The 22,881-nt window shown below is 38.0% G+C and overlaps 2 protein-coding genes across 2 annotated transcripts in view; one reads left to right on the top strand and one right to left on the bottom strand.

Moving 5' to 3' along the window:
• LOC134225516 (small conductance calcium-activated potassium channel protein-like) overlaps nt 1-8,564 on the top strand; it is a 352,066-nt gene extending 343,502 nt beyond the window's left edge. Inside the window, exon 3 of the mRNA XM_062705684.1 lies at nt 8,348-8,564. Within this exon, the coding sequence (XP_062561668.1) occupies nt 8,348-8,431 (84 nt within the window). The 3' untranslated portion in view covers nt 8,432-8,564. The remainder of the gene's footprint in view (nt 1-8,347) is intronic.
• A 5,123-nt stretch (nt 8,565-13,687) lies between these two features.
• Nucleotides 13,688-14,502, bottom strand: LOC134222297 (uncharacterized). Its single transcript, XM_062701440.1, has 2 exons — nt 14,301-14,502; nt 13,688-14,085 (listed from the first exon to the last, which is right to left on the bottom strand). The coding sequence occupies exons 1-2, from the start codon at nt 14,500-14,502 to the stop codon at nt 13,688-13,690; spliced, it is 600 nt and encodes a 199-aa protein (XP_062557424.1).
• Nucleotides 14,503-22,881: the final 8,379 nt, after the last annotated feature.

Below are 22,881 nucleotides of genomic sequence, written 5' to 3'. Positions count from 1 at the left end.
ACCAACCTATGAACGTAAAGGTCTGCGTTCGAGTTTGTTGGAATAAAAACAGTTTTTATTTAATAGCTAAAGTCTCATGCATTATTCTCCAGGAAGATAAACATCGAGTTTTGAAACATATTGTTTGGAAGGTTCTGTACCAAAATAATTTGACTACCTTAACGACCACCTCGTCAGAGCTACCGACTGAAAAGTAACAAAGCAGTCTCGATTAAGTTGCAAATAGCTTACTGGAAATAAGCAAATAACCGTTTTTTACGGAAATCTGTTCTTTATTTGCTGAGTTGCAGAAATAAAAACTGGTTGTGTATTCTTTAATATTTTGAACATTGTTTAGATACTCAAAATTACCTTCCTCCTATAACTTCGGTAGACCCTCAAGACCTTCATCTTCAGTAGACTCAAGTTCCCTATATTCTCTCAATTATTCAGATCTGTTACAGATTTCTTTATTTTCATTTCCAATGGATTAAATCTCCAGGCTTTACAGATTCATCATGGAACGGAGATTTTATCCGGAGCGCCAAGCAATGTGAGGCAAGTAGGGTGAACCTGGGACTGTCCCGCATAATCCGGGACGTTTGACCACTGTAACCTAATGCCTACATGCAGATGGCGTAATGGTGTTGCTAGAGTAAACGCATTCACGGCAATTGTTTTTAAGGTTTGACTCCCACCGCTGCAGTCTAGGTAGCTTAGTTGGTTAAAGCACCAGTCTAGCGTACTGGTCATGGGTTCGAGTCCCATCGAAGGAAAAGTGGTTACCTCCAATACATTTTCCAAACCAATATCTTTCACATAACGTACATCTTCACATATGAGTTTTCGTGTGTACGTTCCATAAGGGGCCCCATACACGCTCCGACAAGTTGTACAACTTTGACTCCGCCCCCAGGAAATTTGGTTCGGTTGGAGTAAATACGGTCCTGTGGGCAAGTTGTACTGTCCAACCAGTCGTACAACATGCCCACAGACGTTCCGACTTTACTCCGACCGAGCCAAATTTCCTGGGGGTGGAGTCAAAGTTGTACAACATGTCGGATCGTGTATGGGGCCCCTAACAGTCACGATTTTCGTTTATCTTCCAAGGCTAATTCCATAGAAAAAGGGATGGATGAAAAATTCCCCTCGCTCAATGCTCGATTAATATTTCCAACAGGCCTCAGTAAAAATTTAGAAAAAGTCTAGTTTTCTACTGCAATCAACAGTATACTTTCATATTTGTTGGAAAGACCATTTTGGAAAGTTTTACAGATTCAATAAATCTTTATGAATTTGATTGAAAATTTGTCCGAAGACTTTAGTCAAGAATCTGTAATACTTTTCAAAATAGTGAACAGATCAATATGAAATCTGTTGATTGCAGTTTAAAATCGCCTTTTTTATTTTTACCGAGGTTTGTTGGATATTAGTATCAAGCGATGAATATTTTTTTACGATGTTTATGGTAAGTGGAATATTTTTGAAAATGGTGAACAGGTTCAAAACTGATCTATTGCTTATGTCCTTTTTTAAAGCTAGATTCTCGTTATGGCATTTGGGTAACAATATTTAACTTCAAAAATATTAAGCAAAACTATTTTCTTCGCGGATTTTTTTATTCGTATATAATGCAAACAAAAACTAGTCAATAAAAATTCCGCGGAATTTTTTTTAATTTCGTTTCGTTTCGTAAAATTTCGAATCAAATGAACCTCGATTTCGTTTCGTTTCGAAGTCTCGAAATTAAATCTGAATTTCGTTTTGCATCGTTTCGAATCAATAAGACCATTTCTAATTTCGTTTCGTTTCGTCAGGAAAAAATGTGTTATCGCATACCCTTACCTATTCGGCCATATGATCTTTTCGACCAAATGACCTTTTCGGTCGTATGACCCGTTCGACCAAATGACTTTCAGGCAGATGGGTTTCAGCCTAATATTTTGTTCAGCCGAGTTGCATTCGGCCAAATTGCTTCCGAAAAAATGGGTTTCGGCCGAACAACCGTTCCCCCTCGTGTATTTGTTCATTTACATTACATCTAACGTGTACAATTAGCCTTAAGAGCCAGGGCGAGGGATTTTTTCTCTTTGATTAAACATATTTTGGGTTATATACCCCAATGGAGAGGTCGAGAGAGAAGGGACTATTTGTCGGCTGAACCGAAAGACATTCAAATACATTCTTCAAACTAAATGATGCACATAACGAAAAACAAAGTTCACATAATTTAACACAAGGACAAACATCGAAATAAAATGGAACAAATTGTTAAAACTTTGTTTGTAGTTTTAAAAACTACTACCGTAGTAGATTCAACCAGCATAAAGTTTTTGAAACTACAAACAAAGTAATGGTACTCGGTTGCAGACCAATACCAAATAATAGCGGTTGAAGTACGATCGCCGGGTCGATCGTATGGTCTGAACTGCGGTTTAGGCATAGAATAGAACAAACTATGTAGATATGTAATTGAGATTCCCAAATTTCTTTATGGCTTTATTTATTCAGTATTATCGGCTGGAGATACGGAGTCGATGAAGACCTGCCCTTGATATCCTGCTCCAGCCAGCAGATAAGCAGCCGTCGCCTCCGAAACTTCACAATGTCCCGGGACGCAAGAATAAATGATGGTACCGATCATGTTTGCGAGGATTGTTTAAATGAACCCGTGGGTGTTTTGAAAGGGTTTTGATCTGGATGCAGCCCTGGACCTGCAGCCCATTTTAACCGCTCTAATATGAGAAATTATGGGCAGTCCTCGATCGATGAAGACCCCAAGAACCTTCATAAGTTTCCGGTTGGGAATTAGTTGATCATTTAGCTTGAGGCTGGGACCAAGGAGACGGAGTCGTCCATTGGAAACATATTCGCGTATACTTTTCACGGCCGACATAGTGCAGCCATAGTAAATTTGGCTTCTGAATCACGTACTGGCCGGAGTATTTCCGACGACCACTAGCAGGATGTCGTTATCGTAGAAAAAACAAAAAACGAGACCATTAAAGGCCCCGTTCATGGCAACTTAAAATAGAGTTATATCCAGAACGGAGCCGGAGAAGTCCCAGTCCACCAACTGTTTTTTCACCAGCAGGGTCCAATTGCGATTAAATGCCAATATCAAATATGCGGTTAGCACTTTCTCTTTCCGTTAAGCGCATTAACTTTCTCCCATAGTTCCGACGTAGTTTGTGAGGAATTATCTGCGTCGAGGAGCTCTTCCCGCTATATTTGTTTTGGCATTGATTTGACACTGACGGACGGTACTTCCTCCGGAAGTTCCTTCAGGAAATTCTCCGCAAGTTCCTCCAGGAAATCCTCCACGAAAGCTTCCGGAAGTTCCTTCAAGAATTCTTCGGAAGATCCTCCAAGAATTCCTCCATAAGTTCCTCCAGAAATTTCTCCAAAAGTTCCTCGAAGGAACTCCTCCGGAAGTTTCTCAAAGGAATTCCTCCTAAAGTTCCTCAAAGGAATTCCTTCGGAAGGTCTACAAAGGAATTCATCCGGAAGTTCTACAAAGAAGTTCGTCCGGAAATTCCTTAAAGAAATTCCCCAAGAAGTTCCTCCGGAAGTTCCTCAGAGGAATTCCTCCAGAAGTTCCCAGGGGTTTCTTCAGAAATTTCTCCGCAGTTTCTTAAGAAATTCCTACAAGAATTCATTCGAAAATTCCTCGAGGATGTTTTGTTTCGGAAGCTGCACAGGAGATTTATGCTAAAGTACCTCCAGAGATTCTTACGGAAGCTTCTCCAGACATCCTTCAAGATTTCCTCCGGGAGATCCTCCAGTAATTTCTCTTAAAATTCCTCCTTCCCCCAAAAAACTTAAAATTAAAAAATAAATAAAAGTTCCAAGAAATCAAGTAAGGTACAGTGGGGTAAGTGGGTAAATGGGGTAAGTGAAAAAACGCAAGTATTTCACTGATGAAACATAGAATTCTTCAATTTCACTTCACAATCATACAAGGTCAATCAAATCAATGCCATTATGGCGAGCGTGGAAAGCTGGATAAGTGAAACATGAAGGTTGTTTTGCGTGTCAATAAATACAGTTTTGAATTCCAGCCACAAAAATTATGTTATGAACATCAAGAATTAAAAAACAAAATTTATGGCTTTGCCTGTTTTTTTACCACGGGTGGGGCAAGTGAAAATTTTCCGACACTGAAAGCATTTCTCTATTTTTTTCTAACACAAATAATTTCTATTAAGCGTATATGAACAAATAATACCAATTCAAACTCATTCGAAGGCTTTTGGTTATTAGAGTGATACCGTTGAAATACTAAATCAAGAACCGAAAGTCCAAAGCGTGTCAGTGTATTAAATAATCCATGTTTGATAAATAATTCGTAAAAAATGGCATTTATAGAGCCTAACTACAAGAATCAATACTTTTGCAAATATATCAACAACTATGATTTATTTAGTCGAAATTTAGAAGATGTAGCCATGTGTTAATGTGGACTACTCTACTGAAGTCTTAAGTGGATTGTTAATGAATTACAACAATGATGATTCCAGGTTTGATGAATATTTCAAAGATAATTTCTCTGTATACACAAAAAAAACTATCGCCAAGGTTCATTATCTTACTATAAACCTGAAATAGAAAGTAATGTTAGACACAAATGGAGATGAAATGTTAGATTTCAAAAAGTTCAAGTAAAGAAAACAAAAAAATGGAGGGACTCCAGTGACTTTGATGAAATATCAACAGCATCACAACAGATCACAGTTATACTCTATTCAGTATAATTATCGTTTGCATGAAATATATGAGCAGAAAATGTGTTCTTATATTGAAAAATCCTCTTTTAAAATGATTTTTTCACTTACCCCACAAGTGGGGCAAGTGAAAAATTCAAACAGATTTTTTGGTTTTATAAATATTTTGTATCCTAAAAATGTTTTTTGCTTTTTTTCTTTTTTTCTCTTTTTTTTCTTTTTTATTTATTTATGATTTTTCATAAAAGATCTTGTGTGCAGGCATATAATGATTGAATAGATGATTCGTAATGTCGTAAATATGATCAATTTAAATATTATGTTCAGCTTTTATGACTTGATGAACATGAACTTAGCCCACTTGCCCCACAGTACCTTATCATGCCTCAACTTTATTCAACAGATTCACAACACGATTTTAAGATGAGGTATCCATTGCCGTCTTGAATTTCAAAATGGCGCCAAACACCAATTTCCAGATTTTATTCATCGAACCCATTCCGGCAATGCCCATTAGGGTGGTTCCAGAAATAGATTATGCTTCACAATGCCCATCTGATTCTGTATCATGTTCTGAGTATCCTCCGAAAATTTGGCGATCCTCACCTCTTAGGGTAAATAATAATACTATTGAGAACTGCAAAAATGATAAATGTGTTCCTGAGAATTATGTCTTTTACGTAACATGATCCAAAATCAATGATAACTATATTTCAGAAAAGGGCCGGTTGGCCGATTACCGTTCTGCCGAATGCCAAATCATATGGCCGAAAGGCTCAAATAGCCGAATAGGTCATTTGGACGGAAAGGTCATTTGGCCGAAAAAGTCATTTGGCCAAAACTGTTATTTGGTCGAAAATATCATTTGGCCTAAAAGGTTATTTTTCCGAATAGGTCAATTGGTTCAATAGATCATTTGGTCGAATAGGTCATTCGGTGGAAAGCCATTGGCCGCATGCCACTAGGCCGAATGCCACTAGGCCGAATGCCACTAGGCCGAATGCCACTAGGCCGAACAAATCATTAGGCCGAAGCCCATCTGGTCGAATAGGTTATTCGGCCGAATAGGTTATATGGTCGAATAGATCATTTGGCAGAAAAGGTCATATGGCCGAATAGGACGTTTGGCAGAATAGGATCTAATAAGTCATTTGGCTGAATGGACCATTAGGCCAATGATCTATTCAGCCAAATGACCTATTCGGCCAGATGGATTTCGGCCTATTGGCATTCGGGTTTCGACCAAACGACCTTTCTCCCAATATTTTGCAGTTAATGGTTCTGTTAACTTGTATAAGGTGGGGAGAGTGAAAAGAGAAAAATCAATTCTATCAATCTAGTGGTAGGTTAGAGTGGCTCGATTATCAAATACGACAAAGGCGAGAAATAGGTTCACATTTAATCACCTATCATTTCTGACTAGATACATTACACGTATTGAGTGTTGTATAATGAGTTTTACGTTAGATGGCACATTACAATAAATCGACGTCCAAATCCATGCCTACTAAACCATGCAAGTCATTTCGAAATATATCAAGGAACTAATTTCAGGTTGTCATCTTCCATAATTCTTGAGAACTGTGTCGACTATAGCGAACTTTAAGTTTATTTTCGTGCACTGTAAACTTCTGTAATGATATATTTTGTCTTGCAACATAATGACAACTTTTGTGATCGTTTTACAAGGCCAAGATGTGTAATGTGTTATCCGCAGTACAAATAGCACGTGTTCTTAAAGCATTCACCGCTAGAATACTCTATGTGGCGGTCAAATTTTCAAAAATACGCTTAGGCGACTATCTGGCGCTTATTTTTTGTTGCTACTATAAATAAGCGTAGGAGTAGATATTTTTTAATGAGTGGTACAATATTATCAAGAACTAAAAAATTCACTATCGGACTTGTCCAGACCGCGGAAAAAATTACTGATAAAAATATGAAAACACGTCAATCCGCGAGCACGCCCTACTTCGATCCGTGTTGGTCACTGTTGAATTTTCTGGAAAACTTTTGCTTCTCGCATTTTCTATCTCCAGCGATCGGTTGGTCCTCCGAGCAGTTCATGCATTGGGTAATATGGATACCCTAAGGAATCGCGTAGTTTTCATATGGAAAACGCGGTATACTCACACTCACACACCGTCTCGTCAACTCAGAAATCGCCAACTGCTATGGATCCGTGGACATCGCACACATTACGGCCAAAATAAGCCATTAAATGTATGCTGCAGACTATTTAATGAAATATGTTCTTTTTTGTCAGTAAATTAGTTTTTAAAAATAGAATTGGGTCTAACAAAAAGTCTGTGCAATCTTTAAGTTGAAGACGGTGTTCAAATAAATGTAAATGAAAAAGTTCTGGACAAATGAGTCAAATAACATGCACATGACATGTTGGAATGTAGAGCCACTAAAAAAAAGATTTAAAGCGTAATAATTCTGTTATATAAGTATTCTGGTTGTGTGTGTTAGAATCTAAAACAATAAAAAATCATCTAATAAAAAAATGTTGCATAGCAAACTTATATTTTTCATAGAAAAGTAAAAAATAGCATTTTTCAATTGTTTATATGAACGTTTAAGTGAAAATTACTTAATTTAAAGTACACTAATATGCCAATACTTCTTTTACGTGCTTCGTTTCATTGAAAACAAGAAAAAATTCAAATGGGAAACGAAATAACATCTCTATTGATTACAAATGAAATTGGGTGATATAATCCTGTAATTGAAAAAGCAATAAACTGAAAAAACAATTTCAATAGAGGAATTGTAAATTAACACAACTTCCCACAAAAATAGTTATTTATGGTACTGACATTTGCAATAAAACAATAGACTCGAAAAACTTTTTTTTCAAAATCTTTCTCAAAGTTTTCTTCAAGTAAGAAATAAGATGTCAAATTTTTCATAGAATAAAAAAGCAAGTGTTTTTAATTTACATGGAAATGTAAAAAAATAACACAAATTTATATCTTTTGCGAGGAATCGTTCTATTTTCTTTTCGCCTACAATGTAACTGTGGATAAAGCATTACCTTGTTTCCATAGTATCAATATGAGAGCTATGAGGTTAAGAGCGGGAACACTAATTTTATACTGCTTCATTACAACGTAGATAAAGCAGAATAGAACGAGATGGGTCCACGGCAACAAAAACATTGCATTCGTCTCGAGATTGTTCCCCCAACTCACTTGTTCATTCAAATTTCTGTTCGGTTTACGACAATAGAGCAATGAATGTGATGAAGGTGTTGAAATTGTGCTGAGTTGAGTGGATCGTGATTGTGTCTGCCTTTTGTCAGGAATGAATGGCGAAAACTGTTTACCTTCATCAGCCAGGAAAAAAAAAGCACAGAGATATATAATCGCAAAAAAAAAGCATCTTCTTGGAGTTGAATGGAGCTACGTTTATTTCAGCATGAAGAAAATTTGGTTTTTACTCATAAATGTAGATCTGAGATTTGTTTCAACACCTTGACACTTTATCCGAAAACTATGAATCTGTGTTTTACTCTAACTAGAAATAATCATCCTCTTTCTTTTATTTTCACTAAACGCCTATCTTTCTGTCTATCTATTCCATTTCCGGTTCTGTTTCCGTTTCTTCGATTTCATCCTAATCGCATGGAAATCTTGCAGCTCGTTGCGCGAAGAAAGGAGAAGGAGAAAGAAAAGGTGTGTGGTCCGAGTTTTCCAATTGTGTGGCACTTCTCCAAACCGTAGTCGAGAAACAACGCAAAATCAGCTTCGTCCCATATGGTGTTTGCACTCGCTCTGTACAGTCAAATATATAAATGCTTATGAGTTCAATCCGGCGCTTTGGACCTTAATTCATATTTGTCGGGTGATGGCAATAGTGGCAATATGTTAAACAATTTAGTAACCCTGCGCTTCATGTGATTGTGAGAATAATCTGTAGTGGTATAGGCTATGTAAATATGGTGCCGAGTGAAATTTCAGACGTATATCATAGTATTAGGATTTTTACCGTTCAAATCAATAAATTTTTCCTTTAGTTATTTTACTTTTATTTGTGTACCAACGGACCAGTTATTATCACTTAAATAGAATCTTGTTTCAGGTGATCAGTTTCTTTAGATGAAATATTCATCCTCCATTGCACTTAGAAATAAATTGACCCCACATCTACATTTGCCAATCGCATTGTCGCACATTCATCAGGTCCAACTGCACTGACCAACATCAAGTCTTATCTGTGTAATCGTGATGTTGAAAAGGAAATCGCCGGAGAAAGTAGTGAAGACGGATTCCTATTATGCAAATCATCAGCTTTCATAACTTTGGGTTTATGTAAATGGAATTTTCTTTTTCTTGGATATTTTTTTATCGACTTGCTTTATTCCGGTGTCCTATCTCGAACATCTGGGACGTGAGCGCCCATACTTGGATGTACGATTAGAATCAATTTGCTTACCTTTTTGTTCGTACGCTGTAAATACGAATAACAGAATAAGGCGCAAAGTGGTTTTTAGCAGTATCGATAATAACTCGCTTTTGAATAACGTTTCTCGAAACTATTTGTCTATTAAGTGAAAATCAACCAATGTTTTCCTCTTCTCTGTTTTTTCTCTCTTTTCTCTTTTATATCTCTCCTACTACGACTTTGCCATCTTTCCGTGGTTTGGCGCGAACTGCACGCCTCTTTTCGATTGCTAATCGATCGAAACCAAATCATGAACCAAAAACATTACCTTCGACTCTCGCTCAAAATTGAAAAAACAAAACACCAATATCTGACCGACCGCTGAACGAACGAACGAACGAAATGCCCCTCCAACGCTAACAAGGGTGTGCTACTCTGCCCACAGACTCTGTCGCAAAGTAGGAGAACGCGTCTGCGGAGGGCCTTCACCGAGGCTACGAATGAGACCGTCAATTACGCTAAAACGGTATTTAAAGCTCATAGTACTACTTTACCAGCAACCAATACTGCTCTCTCTCTTTCTCTACATATAGACACTATCTTTAGTTGATCTTCCCCCCTTGCGACCACTTAGTGCTAGTCTTGTCCCAATAGTTTTGTTCTTCATACTATCTCTATATAGCTCTATTACGGCAAGGTCACTCCATGTCAAATCGATGAAATGTTTTTGGAAAATGGTTGTTATGTGCAAAATAATTATGAATATCACAAAAAATGACTTATATGAAATGTGTTATTGCTTCAAAAGTAATAAAATGTTCTCAACTAATATGTTTTTTTTTTGTTTTGGAGAACTAACATGATGCTTACGTTCGAATATTTCAATGCGAAGAATGATAAATACAAATAATTTTTAAATACACCTCACTGATTTTTCTAGCCATGACTAATAATAAAACTTCCGAAAAATAAATCCGAAGCATTTTTTAATGCATCCAGTGAGTTTTGTTATTTGTCTGCTATTTCCCTGTCCCGGAAAATAATCATTTATTCAGGTTTGTGGGTTTGTGACATGTCCCGTCTCGTTTTCCAAACGAAATAGCCCTTGAGGGGCCCATATTTTTTTTATACCATTTTTTAATGCAATTTTATTGTATTATTTTAATGCAATTAATTTTATATAAAATTTTAAGTCCAGACATAGACTACCAAGCGGAAATTCTTTCGATTTTCCAACGACAGTTGTTCCATATTCCCAACAAAAATTGCTTCGAACTATCGAAGGAATATGTTCCGAGTTTGCAACGGACATTGTTTCGAAATTCCTACGGCATTTGTTCCAAATTTCCAAAGACAATTGTGCTGTTCTTCCGACGGTAATTAATTCGGATTTCCAACAGAATATTGCAACGGAAACTGTTTCGAATCTCAAGTTTCCAACGTAAATTGTTCCGAATATCCAACGGGAACTAATCCGATGGAATGTATTCCAAATTTCCAACAGATATTGTTCCGAATTGACAGAAACGGAATATGTTCCGAGTTTCCGATAGAAAATGTTTACAATTTCTATTAGAAATAATTTTGTATTTTTTACGGAAACTGCTTCGAATTTCCATCGGAAATTGTTGAGAATTTCCAACTGTTTCGAACAACTATATCGAAGTTCGAACGGAACTGCTTCAAATTTTCACCAGAAATTGTTCCGATTTTCCATAAAAAATATTCCGACTTTCCAACGGCAATTTTCAACGGAAATTGTTCCGAGTTTCCAACAGAAAGTGCTTCGAATTTTCAACGGAAATCGTTCCGAATTTTCAATGTTTAGAATTTGCAACAGAAATTCATTCAACTTTCTAGAAATTATTTCAAATCCAAATAAGATATTATTACAATTTAAAAACGGAAATCGTTTCGAATACATCCAACAACAAATTTTCCCAATTTCCATCAAAATCTGTTACAATCTTCAAGTGGAAATTGTTCCATACTTTTAATGGAATATGCTCCAAATTCCCAACAGTTTTTTTTTTTTCCAACAGAAGTTCTATCGAATTCTTATCGAAAATTATTTCGACTTTCAAATGGAAACTACTTGTACTGAGTTTCCAACGCAAATTGTTTTGAATTTTTAACAGCAATTGCTAAAAATTTTCAACGGACATGTCTTCGAATATCTTCCGAATTTTCAATTTCCAACGACTTTTTTTTCCGAATTTTCAACAGAAATTATTTCGGATATGTTCGGAATTTCAAAGAAATTTTTTTCGAGTCTCAAACAATTCACATTGAAAAGGGAAATTGATTTGAATCTATCCTTAACATATAACGAATTTTCGCCGGAATATTTTTTTTAAATTTCCTACAGAAGTTCTATTCAATTCCTATCGGAAATTATTTCGAATCTACTTCCAATTTCCATCGGAAATTGTTACGAATTTCCAACGAAAATTTTTCCGAATTTCCAACGGCAATTGTTTTGAATTTTCAACAGAAATTCTAACAAATTTCTATCAAAAATTATTTCATATTTATACTAAAGAATATTTAAAATTTGGAACGAAAATTGGTTTGAATTTATCCAACAGAAAATGCTCCGAATTTCTGTCTAAAACTGTTCTGAATTTCCAGCGAATATTGTTTCGAACTTCCAAGAAAATATATTTCGAATTCTCAATTAATTTTTTTGATTTTCTAGCAGAATTTAAATCTAATTTCTATCGAAAATTATTTCGAATGTCGAGCGGAAACTGCTAAAAATTTCCATCGGAAAATGTTTCGATTTTCAAGCTGCGAACAATACAATGATCTATGCTTCAATGCTGCGAACATATAATGAACTATGTTTCGCATTTTCTTCGACAATTGTTTTAATGGAAATTGCTTCGAATTTCCTACAGAATTCTTTCAAAATTCTGTCAGAAAATCAATTTAGTTTCTAATGGGAATTGTTTCGAATTTCCAACAAAATTCTTCCAAATTTCTATCAAAAATTATGTCTAATTCCAGTCAGATATTGTTTCAAATTTCCAAAGGAATACGTTTCTAATTTCGAAGGGAAATTGTTCCGCATTTCATCGAAAATTGATTTGAACTACTAACAGAATTCCATTAATATCCAATTTGGAACGAAAGAGAAAAAAGATTTTCAACCCGAGACTGGTTCATCTCTCATTCCGTACGGTTCGGAAATTGTGCCGAGCTTCCAAAAAAAGTTCTTCGAAATTTCTAGCCTAAATTGTTTCGAATTTCTGTCAGAATTTATTTTGAATTTCCATTTGAAATTATTTCACATTTCGAACGGAAATTAAATTATTTAATGGATTATGTCCAAACTTTCAACGCAAATTGATTCGAATTCGGCACAGAAATTGTTTCGAACCTCAAAGAAAAATACTTTCGAATGTCTATCAGATATTATTTAGAATTTAAAACGGAAGCTGCTTCGAACATCCATTGTAAAGCGTTTCGAGTTAACATCGAAAAAAGTTCCGAATATCCAGCAATTGTTTTGAATATGCAATGCAAAAAGTTTTGAATTTTCAACATTTTCAACAAAAATTCTGTCGAATTTTTATCAGAAACGATTCCATATTTCAAATGGAAATTGTTACGATCTTCTAATGGAATACGTTACAAATTTTCAATTGCAATTGTTCCGAATTTCCAACGGCAATTGTTTCAACAAAAGTTGCTTCTAATTTCAAATAGAATTCTTTCGAAATTTTCTGAGGAATTATGTCGAATTTAGTACGGAAACTGCTTCGAACTTCCTATAGAGTAAGTTCTGAACTTTCAACGGAAATTGTTTCCAATTTTTATAATTTCTACGTAAATTCATTCATTGGAAAGCGATCTGAATTTCCAAAGGAAATTGTTTCGAATTTCCGAAAGAAATGCTCTCGAACTTATAACAGACATTATTTTGAATTTCCATCAGAAATTATTCTAAATTCCTAACGGAAATTGTTTCGAGCTTCTAATGGAAAATGTTCCGAATTTCCAACGACAATTCCGTCGGAATTTATTCCGAATTTTCAATGGAATTTGTTTCGATTTTCCAAATCCCCAATAATTTATGATTCTGACATGCAATCAGAATAAATTCGGGCCGTTATGACAGAAATATGACGAAATGGTTCGAAATTTGAATTTATCTCCAAGTCCGATAGGGGTTAAATAGGCATTTCTACTAAAATCTTGATTAAATGTGTGCTTCAGGTTTAGATGTTAGATTACTATTATTCATTGAAAATAACAAACTTAGGTTACTGAGCACAACTAGGTAAAAAGGGGTAATTTCGATGCGTTCTTAAAGAAAGTTGCGGGTACTACTGCGACGACTACACTGAGGAAAATGGACTTATGATTTTCAATCAAAAGCCTTATGGAAATTTGTCACAAGGGATCGGTATGAATTTCAATATGTTTCCTTATAAACGATGAATTTCATTTAAATAAAAAGTTTAGAGCGTCAGACTGGGTTCGAACCATGGACGGTATGTAAACCACACGCCCATCGACGCTTGAATACTCGGAGAGGTAACTGCGTATAAGAAGCACTGTGTGGAATAATCAGTCGAAGTCATAAGGCGTCAGTTATGAATTTCGTGAGTCCAATTCGCTGAGTGTATAAAACGGCAAAACTTTTGCTGGTTAAGTGTCGCCAGTGGTTTGGTGAATCCATCTTCCGATTGGCTTGAAATAGGCGTGTAGCAAAGTGTGACGGCACCGTTCTCCAAATTCTTGTAAATGGAATGATATCGGATGCTAACGTGTTTCGCCCTGAGATTAGAGGATCCGATGCCTGCGATGCTGATTGCAGTTTGGTTGTCGCAGTACATCGTAACCGGTCCACCGTAGGCGAACTCCAACCGAAGATTGCTCACCACATGGTTTCTTGTATATTTCGAGAAAGTGCCATCTGCCCCGTCTCGCATATCGAAAGAGTTACTGCCGGTGGCTTCTTTACATTCCAGGCTATGGCGGCACCCTGCATCGTAAAAACAAAGCCAATTGTCGGCTCGCGGCTATCGGGATCTCCTCCCCAATAAACATCGCTATATCCGGCCAGCTCTCCATTCTGCTTCCTTGTACGTTGCACATTTCACATCTTCATTTTCTATTTTTCAGTCTACGGGGCCATCAACTTGTCCAGTCTACAGCTCGGATCCGCTGGTGCTGCTTCCGGATTCGCATTTGTCATACCAAAACGTCGAACGATTTCCTCAATGTATGCTTTTTGATCTAACGATAGTTTGCCACCACGTCGATCCCGCTGGATCCGTATACCGAGGCAGTATGTGGCCTCACCCAAGCCCTTTATTCTGAACCTCTGCAATAATAAATCTTCTAGCTTATTCTTTAATCGTTGATTTTTCGTGAAAATCAGCAGGCCATCCGCGTACATCGTCACGGAGAGCATCTTCTCCCCGTCTAGTATCCAGTATAGGCAGGTCTTCACCCATGATCTCTGCAGGACCAAACTCTCATGGCACCTCATCCAGCTTCGCGTTCCGTACCCGGCTTGATTGTTTCAGGCCGTATAATACCTTGCAGACCTTGCCTTTTGAATCCATGAATCCTTCAGACTGAACCTTGAATATTTGTTCGTCACCGAGCACGCATTCCAAGAATGTGATAACCAGGTCTATCTGATCCACATCCGAGCGTCGTTACCATCGCCATCAGGTGCCGCAAATCAGGCCTTATGTCGATCTGCATTTTTTCATGTGTCTTGTTTTCAATGGATCTAATTATTGATCGATTTACTAGATACGCTGCCGTCGATATTGCCTCCGCCCAGAAAAATGTCTACATTCGCGCATCGTTTAGAAGACATCCATCCTTTCTACAAAGGTTCTATTTATCCTTTCTGCCGTGCCATTCTGCTCTGGAGTGTATGGGCACGATCTCTGATGACGGATGCCATCTTTCAAGCGTCTTCCGAACTATTCTACTCTCGCCCATTGTCAGTCCTGAGAATTTTAAGTTTTTGTCCTTCTCCGCCTTCGCTCGAAACTACTTGCACCCTGCCAGGACTACACTTTTGAAAAGTAGACTGCCACTCTTTTCCTTGCATCGTCTACGAGCATGACGAAATATAGACCGTCACCCAAAGAAGGAATCTCCACTGATCCGCAAAGATCGGAATGCACCAGCTCAAGCAGTCCTAATGCTTTGGATTCGTTTTTTGGTAATGGTCTTCATGATTGTTTTCCTTCCAGACACACTGTGCAATTCTTCACCTTCTCACCTTCAAAATCCACGCCATTGTACATGTTCTTGAGCTGCTCCAAACTAGAATCGTTCAGGTGGCCTATCCTCCGATGCTATAGCTGTATTCCGCTAGCTTTGGCTAATTCAATCGATATAGGCCGCTTTCTTCCTTGCCAGAAACGACCAGCTCATCAGCCTCGCTCAGCACCACACATTTGTCCGCAGTAATCTTCATGGTATAACCTATTACATATCGCACTTACCAAAAATAGATTAGTTGCCAAATCGAATTTTTTAACACTTCGTGAACATCGATCGTACCATCTGGAATCCGCACACCAACCGTTCCATGCAGCCATTATTCGCGCTCCCCACCTGCAATGCTGTTTCGTGAACATGAACGGAATCCTGGTTCGGTCTGGCCATGTGACACGTCGCTACCGAATCAAAATATCAGCCTTCCGTTTGAACATTTCCGATCGCAAAAATACTGCAGAGGCCATCCGACTTCGATTTTGTATTGCTGGCCAACTTGTTCGGACATTTAGACGTAAAATGGCCTGGCTTGTCCTTCGAGCTTCACAACTTGAAGGAGCTTAGCTTTTACCGCATCCGACGTTTGATTCGCTCCTGAGACCTCCACGGGATTGGAGGATCCTAGTTTCGTAGTGTTCTGGTAGCAGCAACGCCACCAATCACGAGTCATTCACCTTGATCCCAATCGAAGCGAGCTTGTGGCTGGTACTCATTAATTAGTTGAAATATTCCTTCACGATTGTTCAACCAACCAGTCGAATTGAGATCTACTTCCCAAGTAGCCGTATCTTGAGTTTTGAGAAGCTGTGTTTGACTTGTTCCACGTTTTTGCTGCATCCACCGCATCCTGGACGAGCCTGTAGTTATAGCTCCCCAGGCTCAGGCAGATTGTCAACAATGCACGCAGCTCCACATCTTCGGGAACCACTGCAGGACTCACAGAGCACCAGCTCCCTTCATAGATTAGGATCATTCGCATAGCGAATGCTTAAATGGAGTAATTCTGGCATCCTTTTAACCTAACGTCTTTTTTAAACGGTTTTCAAAAATTAAAACGGCCGTTAAAACAAGTCGATCCGGATGGATCCCCATTTATGATTTATTCTGGATTTGCGTCAATCCTCAGTTTGATTCCAGAATCATTTCAGACTCAGTTGGGTTCAGTTGTCCCCGAAAAAACTGGCCATTTACAAATTTAGGTCGAAACAGGTCCTGTGGTAAAGTTAATGCTATTCACAAAACAATAATGGAAATGATATTTTCAGGGTTCCTGTGCCACTTTGGGAGCTCCGGAATGGTCATTTTTTAAATTGAGTTAAAATACAGTATGTAAAAAAGTGTATCTATCCCATATTGCCAATTTGCAATCGTTGTTTCTAATGAATATTTTTATATGATTTGTTCAATTTTGAGTTCTTGTTAATTTGCCATCAAATTAAATAATATTTTTCCTCCTTTGAAATAAATCTGTGGTATGACAATGGAACTAAAGAAAACAATGGAACAAAGAAAAAAGTACGCGAAAAAAAGTATCCACTTTATAACTAAACAATAATATAACATTGTTCAATATTTTGTTTGACCGAGTGCAAATTCCTTTTAGTGGTCCAAAATAAGAGCCTCCGTAAGGGTGGTCCAAAATACACTTCTTACCCTATGTCGAGATAAACTTCCTTTACTATTCTTACTTACTTACTTACTTATGGATCCTGTACACCTCCGGTGGTGCAAAGGGCCGACTTGAAAGATCTCCATCCTGAGCGATGCCCGGCTATCGCTTTAACCTGTTGCCAGGTTAGATTTCGGTCGACTTCTTTTATTTCTTTATTGAGGCTTCGCCGCCATGAGCCTCTGGGTCTGCCTCTGCTGCGATGTCCCGCTGGGTTCCAGTCTAATGCTTGTTACAGATTTCGTTTCCGCCCCTACGTAAAGTGTGGCCGACCCAGCCCCACTTCCGATTCTGAATTTCTGTTGCTATCGGCCTCTGGTGACAACGACGATGGAGCTCGTTGTTTGAGATCCAGTTGTGAGGCCACCAGGCCCGAATTATATACCGCAGGCATCTGTTAATGAACACCTGCAGCCGTTGAGTGTTCTCCACTGATACACACCATGTTTCGCTAGCGTATAACAGCACAGATTTCACGTTAGAGTTGAAAATTCGTATTTTGGTGCGTTCACTTATCTGCCTGTTTTTCCAGATATTTCTTAAACTCGCAAAGGCAGCCCTTGCTTTCTTGATCCGTGCGCCTATGTCGATCTTGGTACCGCCGTCTGACGCCATTTGGCTACCAAGATATTGGAAGCTTTCAACATTCTCCACTGGTTGCCCGGCTACTGTGAAACTGGAAGGAGTCACCGTGTTTACATCCAACGATTTGGTTTTGTTGACGTTGATGACTAAACCTGCCGAGGAGAAGCGATCGGCAAGGTCGTTGAGCTTACTCTGCATATCAGAGCGCCGTTGCGCGAGTAGTGCAACGTCATCCGCCAATTCGAAGTCGTTTAGGTGCTCCATGGTTATAGGCTGCCATAACAGCCCGCGGTTTGGTTCACGGTCAATCGCATCTACCAGAATCTCATCGATTACGATGAGGAACAGTAACGGTGATAGAATACATCCTTGCCTCACACCAGCTACGACCCGGATAGGGTCGGACAGGACCCCATTGTGCAGCACTCTACACGAAAAGGCCTCGTACTGTGCTTCGATGAGGCCGATGATTTTCTCAGGAATCCCCTTGCGTCTCAGGGCGCCCCACATATTCTCGTGATTGAGACGGTCGAAAGCTTTTTCATAGTCAATGAATACCAAGTAAAGGGACTCTTGGAATTCGTTGACCTGCTCCAAAATGATGCGGAGCGTGACAATATGGTCCACACAGGATCTTCCGGCACGGAATCCGGCTTGCTGCCGCCGGAGAGTCGCATCGATCTTCTCCTGAATCCGGGCTAGGATAATTTTGCACAGAACTTTGAGAACGGTACACAGCAACATAATGCCTCCACTCGATAGGGAAAATGTCGAGATTATTTGGTCACAAAGTATGAAGGGGATCATCGCGTTAACAGCGCTGAAGTCACATACATGTTTGCAAGATTGCATGTTCAGATAAGTTGGAATACTAAGTTATAACGATAATCTAAGTTGTTACGATATCTGAATTTGCCCATGAGTGTTTTTCAGGCAAAAATGAACCTCTTAAGGGAAACGATAGATAGGGATTGTGAAACTGTTCAAGATTTCAAGATCATTTGGTCTAGCCGTTCATTTACGACTGGTATTCAATCGAAATCAACCCAACATGTCCATACAGGTTTTTAGAACCCTTGCGTATTATGCGCAGTTCAAATTAGTTTGACGCAGATGTTCTAGGTTTTCCAAATTGTTCTAGAATTCAAATCATCATGAAACCAGGCGTAGTTGACCTTGTAGACCAAATGATCTGAATTCCACAACAATTTGGACAACCTGGACCATCTGCATCAAACTAATTTGGAACCCACATACTATGCAAAGGCTTTAGGATCGTGCAGGGTTGCAGCTGGATTGATTTCCATTTTGTCAATTTTACTCATATTGAATTTGGTAAATCAAAATCATCTACATTTTAAATGACAGCAACCGTGCTCCAGCTGATCTACAAAAACAATATGATCCTAGAAACATAACAAACCAACAAACTACAGGAAACTAGATGAGGTGGATAAGACAACCGTGAAACAATTGTGAAAATAAATTAGAAGACCCCGGGAACCTGTTGTTTGAAATGATGATTCTAATGATTTCTTGATCGCAGTAATAAACATGTTAACCAAGAACAGGTCCCAACATGCGATTAGGTTCAAGTTTCCCATAATACAAGTTCCATAAAGTGCTTGAACACTTGTTTATTTATTTCATAAAACGGTTGAGATGAAATTTGCGTAAAAAGTTAATCCATAAGATGAATCATCGCACAAATGTATCATGCGTCTCCATATGCTTTTATGATTATATGCTGCTGAACAGTTCCACAATCCCTACCTATCGTTTCCCTTAAGAGGTCCATTTTTGCCTGAAAAACACTCATGGGGACATTCAGATATCGTAATAAGTTAGATTATCGTTATAACTTAGTATTTTAACTTATCTGAACATGCAATCATGCAAACATGCAAGTGACTTCAACGCCGTTAAAGCGAAGATCCTCATCATACTTTGTGACCAAATAATCTCGACATTTTCCCAATCAAACAACAAACGTCAGTAACCAGTCGATTTTAGAGGTCGAGAACTACAAAGGCAATACATGGGCATCGCGAATGCAAATTTACTGTCGACCAGATTATAATCAAACGATTGTTAGTTAAATTTAACGAATCACACGTGAAGCAAACATGAAAGAGTAGATTCGTTGGCCTAAAGTTTATGGCATTCCTGATGGGAAGTGTCATTTAGGACCCCATTTCAGATAGTGCTTCGAAATAAGCTGTCGTAAAATAATAAAAAAAAAATCTGCAGTGAATCAACTGTTGTGGAAATTGTTTGGACGAAGAATTAGATATCGAGTATTCCTAATAAAATTTATTTTCGCACATAACAAGACATTTCACATTTCTCCGTTGTCATTGGGCTGATGTCCAGTCGTACCGATTTGATATGGAATGACCACAGTAACAGTAACATTTACCAGTAGTGTAGAGTAAAACATTCTTCTACGAGATACCATTTTCGTTCAGTTGAGCTTCCTGCCCCGCCCCCTCTTTCTTACATATACATATACTATTAGCAAGTTGATGATCGATCGTAGCTCGGTAGTAGTGCTGTAGTTGAACCAGAATATCCAGTAGTGCGTATAATTTTTGTTTTTGTTGAAATTCAAACCAGCAGTAGTGTAATTGGTCACCCCGAATGCTACTACTTTTGCCAGCAAGAAGGAAGACTTATGTTTCGTTTCCCCCGTCCCGAATCACAGCAAATCACCGATTTGAACCAAAAATGCATTTTCACCTCACACAACCCAAGCTGAGTTTTGTGTCATCTTGTGCGTAAATCGTTTGTACATAAAAGTTGGAAGCAGTCTGCCTGATTCGATTTCAGTTGTTACACTTAGATCGGTGTAGTCTCTTCTGCGCTTCAAAATCCGTTTGTCAATCGTTCTTGGTTCCGGGTGCACTACAAATGTTAACACACAAGCAACATGTACATACACCATTAGTTACCAATCTACACAAAGTTTAGTGCATTGACAGTTGCTTTGATTATCCGAAAGTAAAGAATATCACATTGAAAGGTTCTGCGAGGCAGAAGAAACAAATTGTTAATTCTCACCTCTCATGTTACACATTGTAAATAGTCTTTAAAAAAAACTTCAAAGTGCATAGAACATGTGTCAAGACTTCTTTTCAGCCTTATTTGCTCAAAATCTACTGAATATCACAACAAATCATCTTCATCAAGATAAAGGTAAGTTGAACTATGACCTAAACCGATGACAAAATCAATAAATCCGAAAGATAATTACCAATCGTGGTGGTACGAAGAAAACGGAAAAGCTCATTAATCAGATCATCTATAAAAAACTTTGAACGAAATTCTTGGAGGAGTGTCTGATAAATTATCAAATGAGCCTCTAAAAGTAATTCTAAATCAGCCAGTATTTGAAATTTTGTGGATTTTTTCTCCATATCCGATCTCGATTTCCATAACTGGGTGGTTTCATAAATATCGACGTCAATAATATTTTCTTTCTTTATTTACTCTTTCTCAATCGAGTCGATTAAAGAAGATGCAGATCGTGCGAGTAGTTGATAAAGCGCGTCGTAATTTTTGCTTGGTGCCAGTCAAATTACTTCGAGTGACAAATAAATTACCACAATAACAATCCACTCGCCAACGATAAACTACGAGTGGAGATATTTCTCGCATCACCAACAGCTAATTGAGAGCATAGTTGAAATTCCATTCTTTCAACTTTGGCAAACAACGCACTCACGCAGTGTCCTGTTCGATGAAAATGAAAATAGACTACACTCTGTGGGGTGCCCAGAAGCAAAGGGATATAAGTGACCTTCTTATCTAACTCAAAGTCACTGTTACTACAAATAAAAATAATTCGTAGTTTTGTGGCAAACTAAAATCTGTTTTATTCTTTTAATGATTCTGGTAAAAAACATCAAAATATAAAAGCAAAGTATAAAGCAAATAAAAAATGTAAAGCTTCTTTTCTCAAAAGTAGATTCTCGTCACTTGCAATTACTCTATTCAACACTTTTCCTATCCTGCCGAGTACGCATTTATCAAATGATTTATGGCGTGTTTACGCCACAATAGTCGTCTTCGGAGCGAGCAATTTGCTGCGTTAGGGACGATATTCGCAATTGATAAATCAGCATGTAGAATAAGTGTTTTGTTATTTTGCTTCGCTACGACAAGTGTTTTATGCTGGATTTTAATCACTCGTCTATTAGACTAAATCTCGTTATTTAGCTTTTGTATTCTTTTTTGATTCGTTGGGGAAAAATTTACATAATCTTCGGTTGCTCAGTATCTTCCACTCAGAATCAGAAATGGTACAAGGACCCTTCAATCAATCAATGCGACTCAACCAATATGTCGGCTAGGGTACAACTGGAGACAGTAATTGTATTATCGATTGATTTGGATGGCCCATCAAATGGTTGACAGAAGGGACATAGTCCATATGATTCAAGGTCGCTCGTTAGCAAGCGGAAATAAAATCGAATTCCAGCGATGGTCACACTAATGATGCTTTCTGTATTACCAAGGACGACCCGTAATGGAGGCAGTGTTTCATATTCGGAAATGCTAAATGTTCTTTTGTGTCACCAGAAAAATCGAATTTGTATGTAGAGTAAAATTAGTTCCTGTTCTCAAGTTTGGTTGCGTACTACTTGGAAGGCGATGTTCATAACAGCAATAAGTCATTTTTGGGTCGAGGTATGGTTAAAAATCGGGACTACCTACACATCAGCCTTAGCCTCAGCCTTCCATAGAAAAACAACCCTCCTCAACCTGCACAAATCAGTGATCGATTTTGATTGACATGATTTGTGCACGAGCCTCAAGACGGGCTTTTGTATATTTCTTTTTATAAATGGGGTATTAACCATCAGTTCTATTATTGGTTTTACCTCTGGCACTACAGAAGGAAAGTCGTAAAATAATCAACAGAAAGTAGGAAAGCGAAAGCTTGATTTATTAGGGAGATGCATTGAAAAATAAACGTGCAGTAACTTTATGTAAATAGGCATTTTAGTCTGGTTTTAAATTCATTCATTCATCTGATTCTTTTCAGTCTTCTGCCTCAAAAGCTTTCTCAGACTCACATGTCACATAATCCAAAACGTCGAATATTCCAAGCTCAACTCGTGCCAAACCATTTAATCCTTTGAAAACTCGTCACCAATTTTCCACCACTTCACAACGCCACTAACGTCGAATTGGCTGGAAAGACTTTACCTCTCCGTAAGATCTGCATCAATGGTGTCACATAGGGCTTCGAGTTTGCTTGGAAGACAAGGATTTACA

Source organism: Armigeres subalbatus, chromosome 3 (assembly GCF_024139115.2).
Source record: "Armigeres subalbatus isolate Guangzhou_Male chromosome 3, GZ_Asu_2, whole genome shotgun sequence".
Lineage (NCBI taxonomy): Eukaryota > Metazoa > Arthropoda > Insecta > Diptera > Culicidae > Armigeres > Armigeres subalbatus.
Note: the sequence above shows the minus strand (reverse complement) of the source record. Positions and strands in the feature narration are given on the sequence as shown.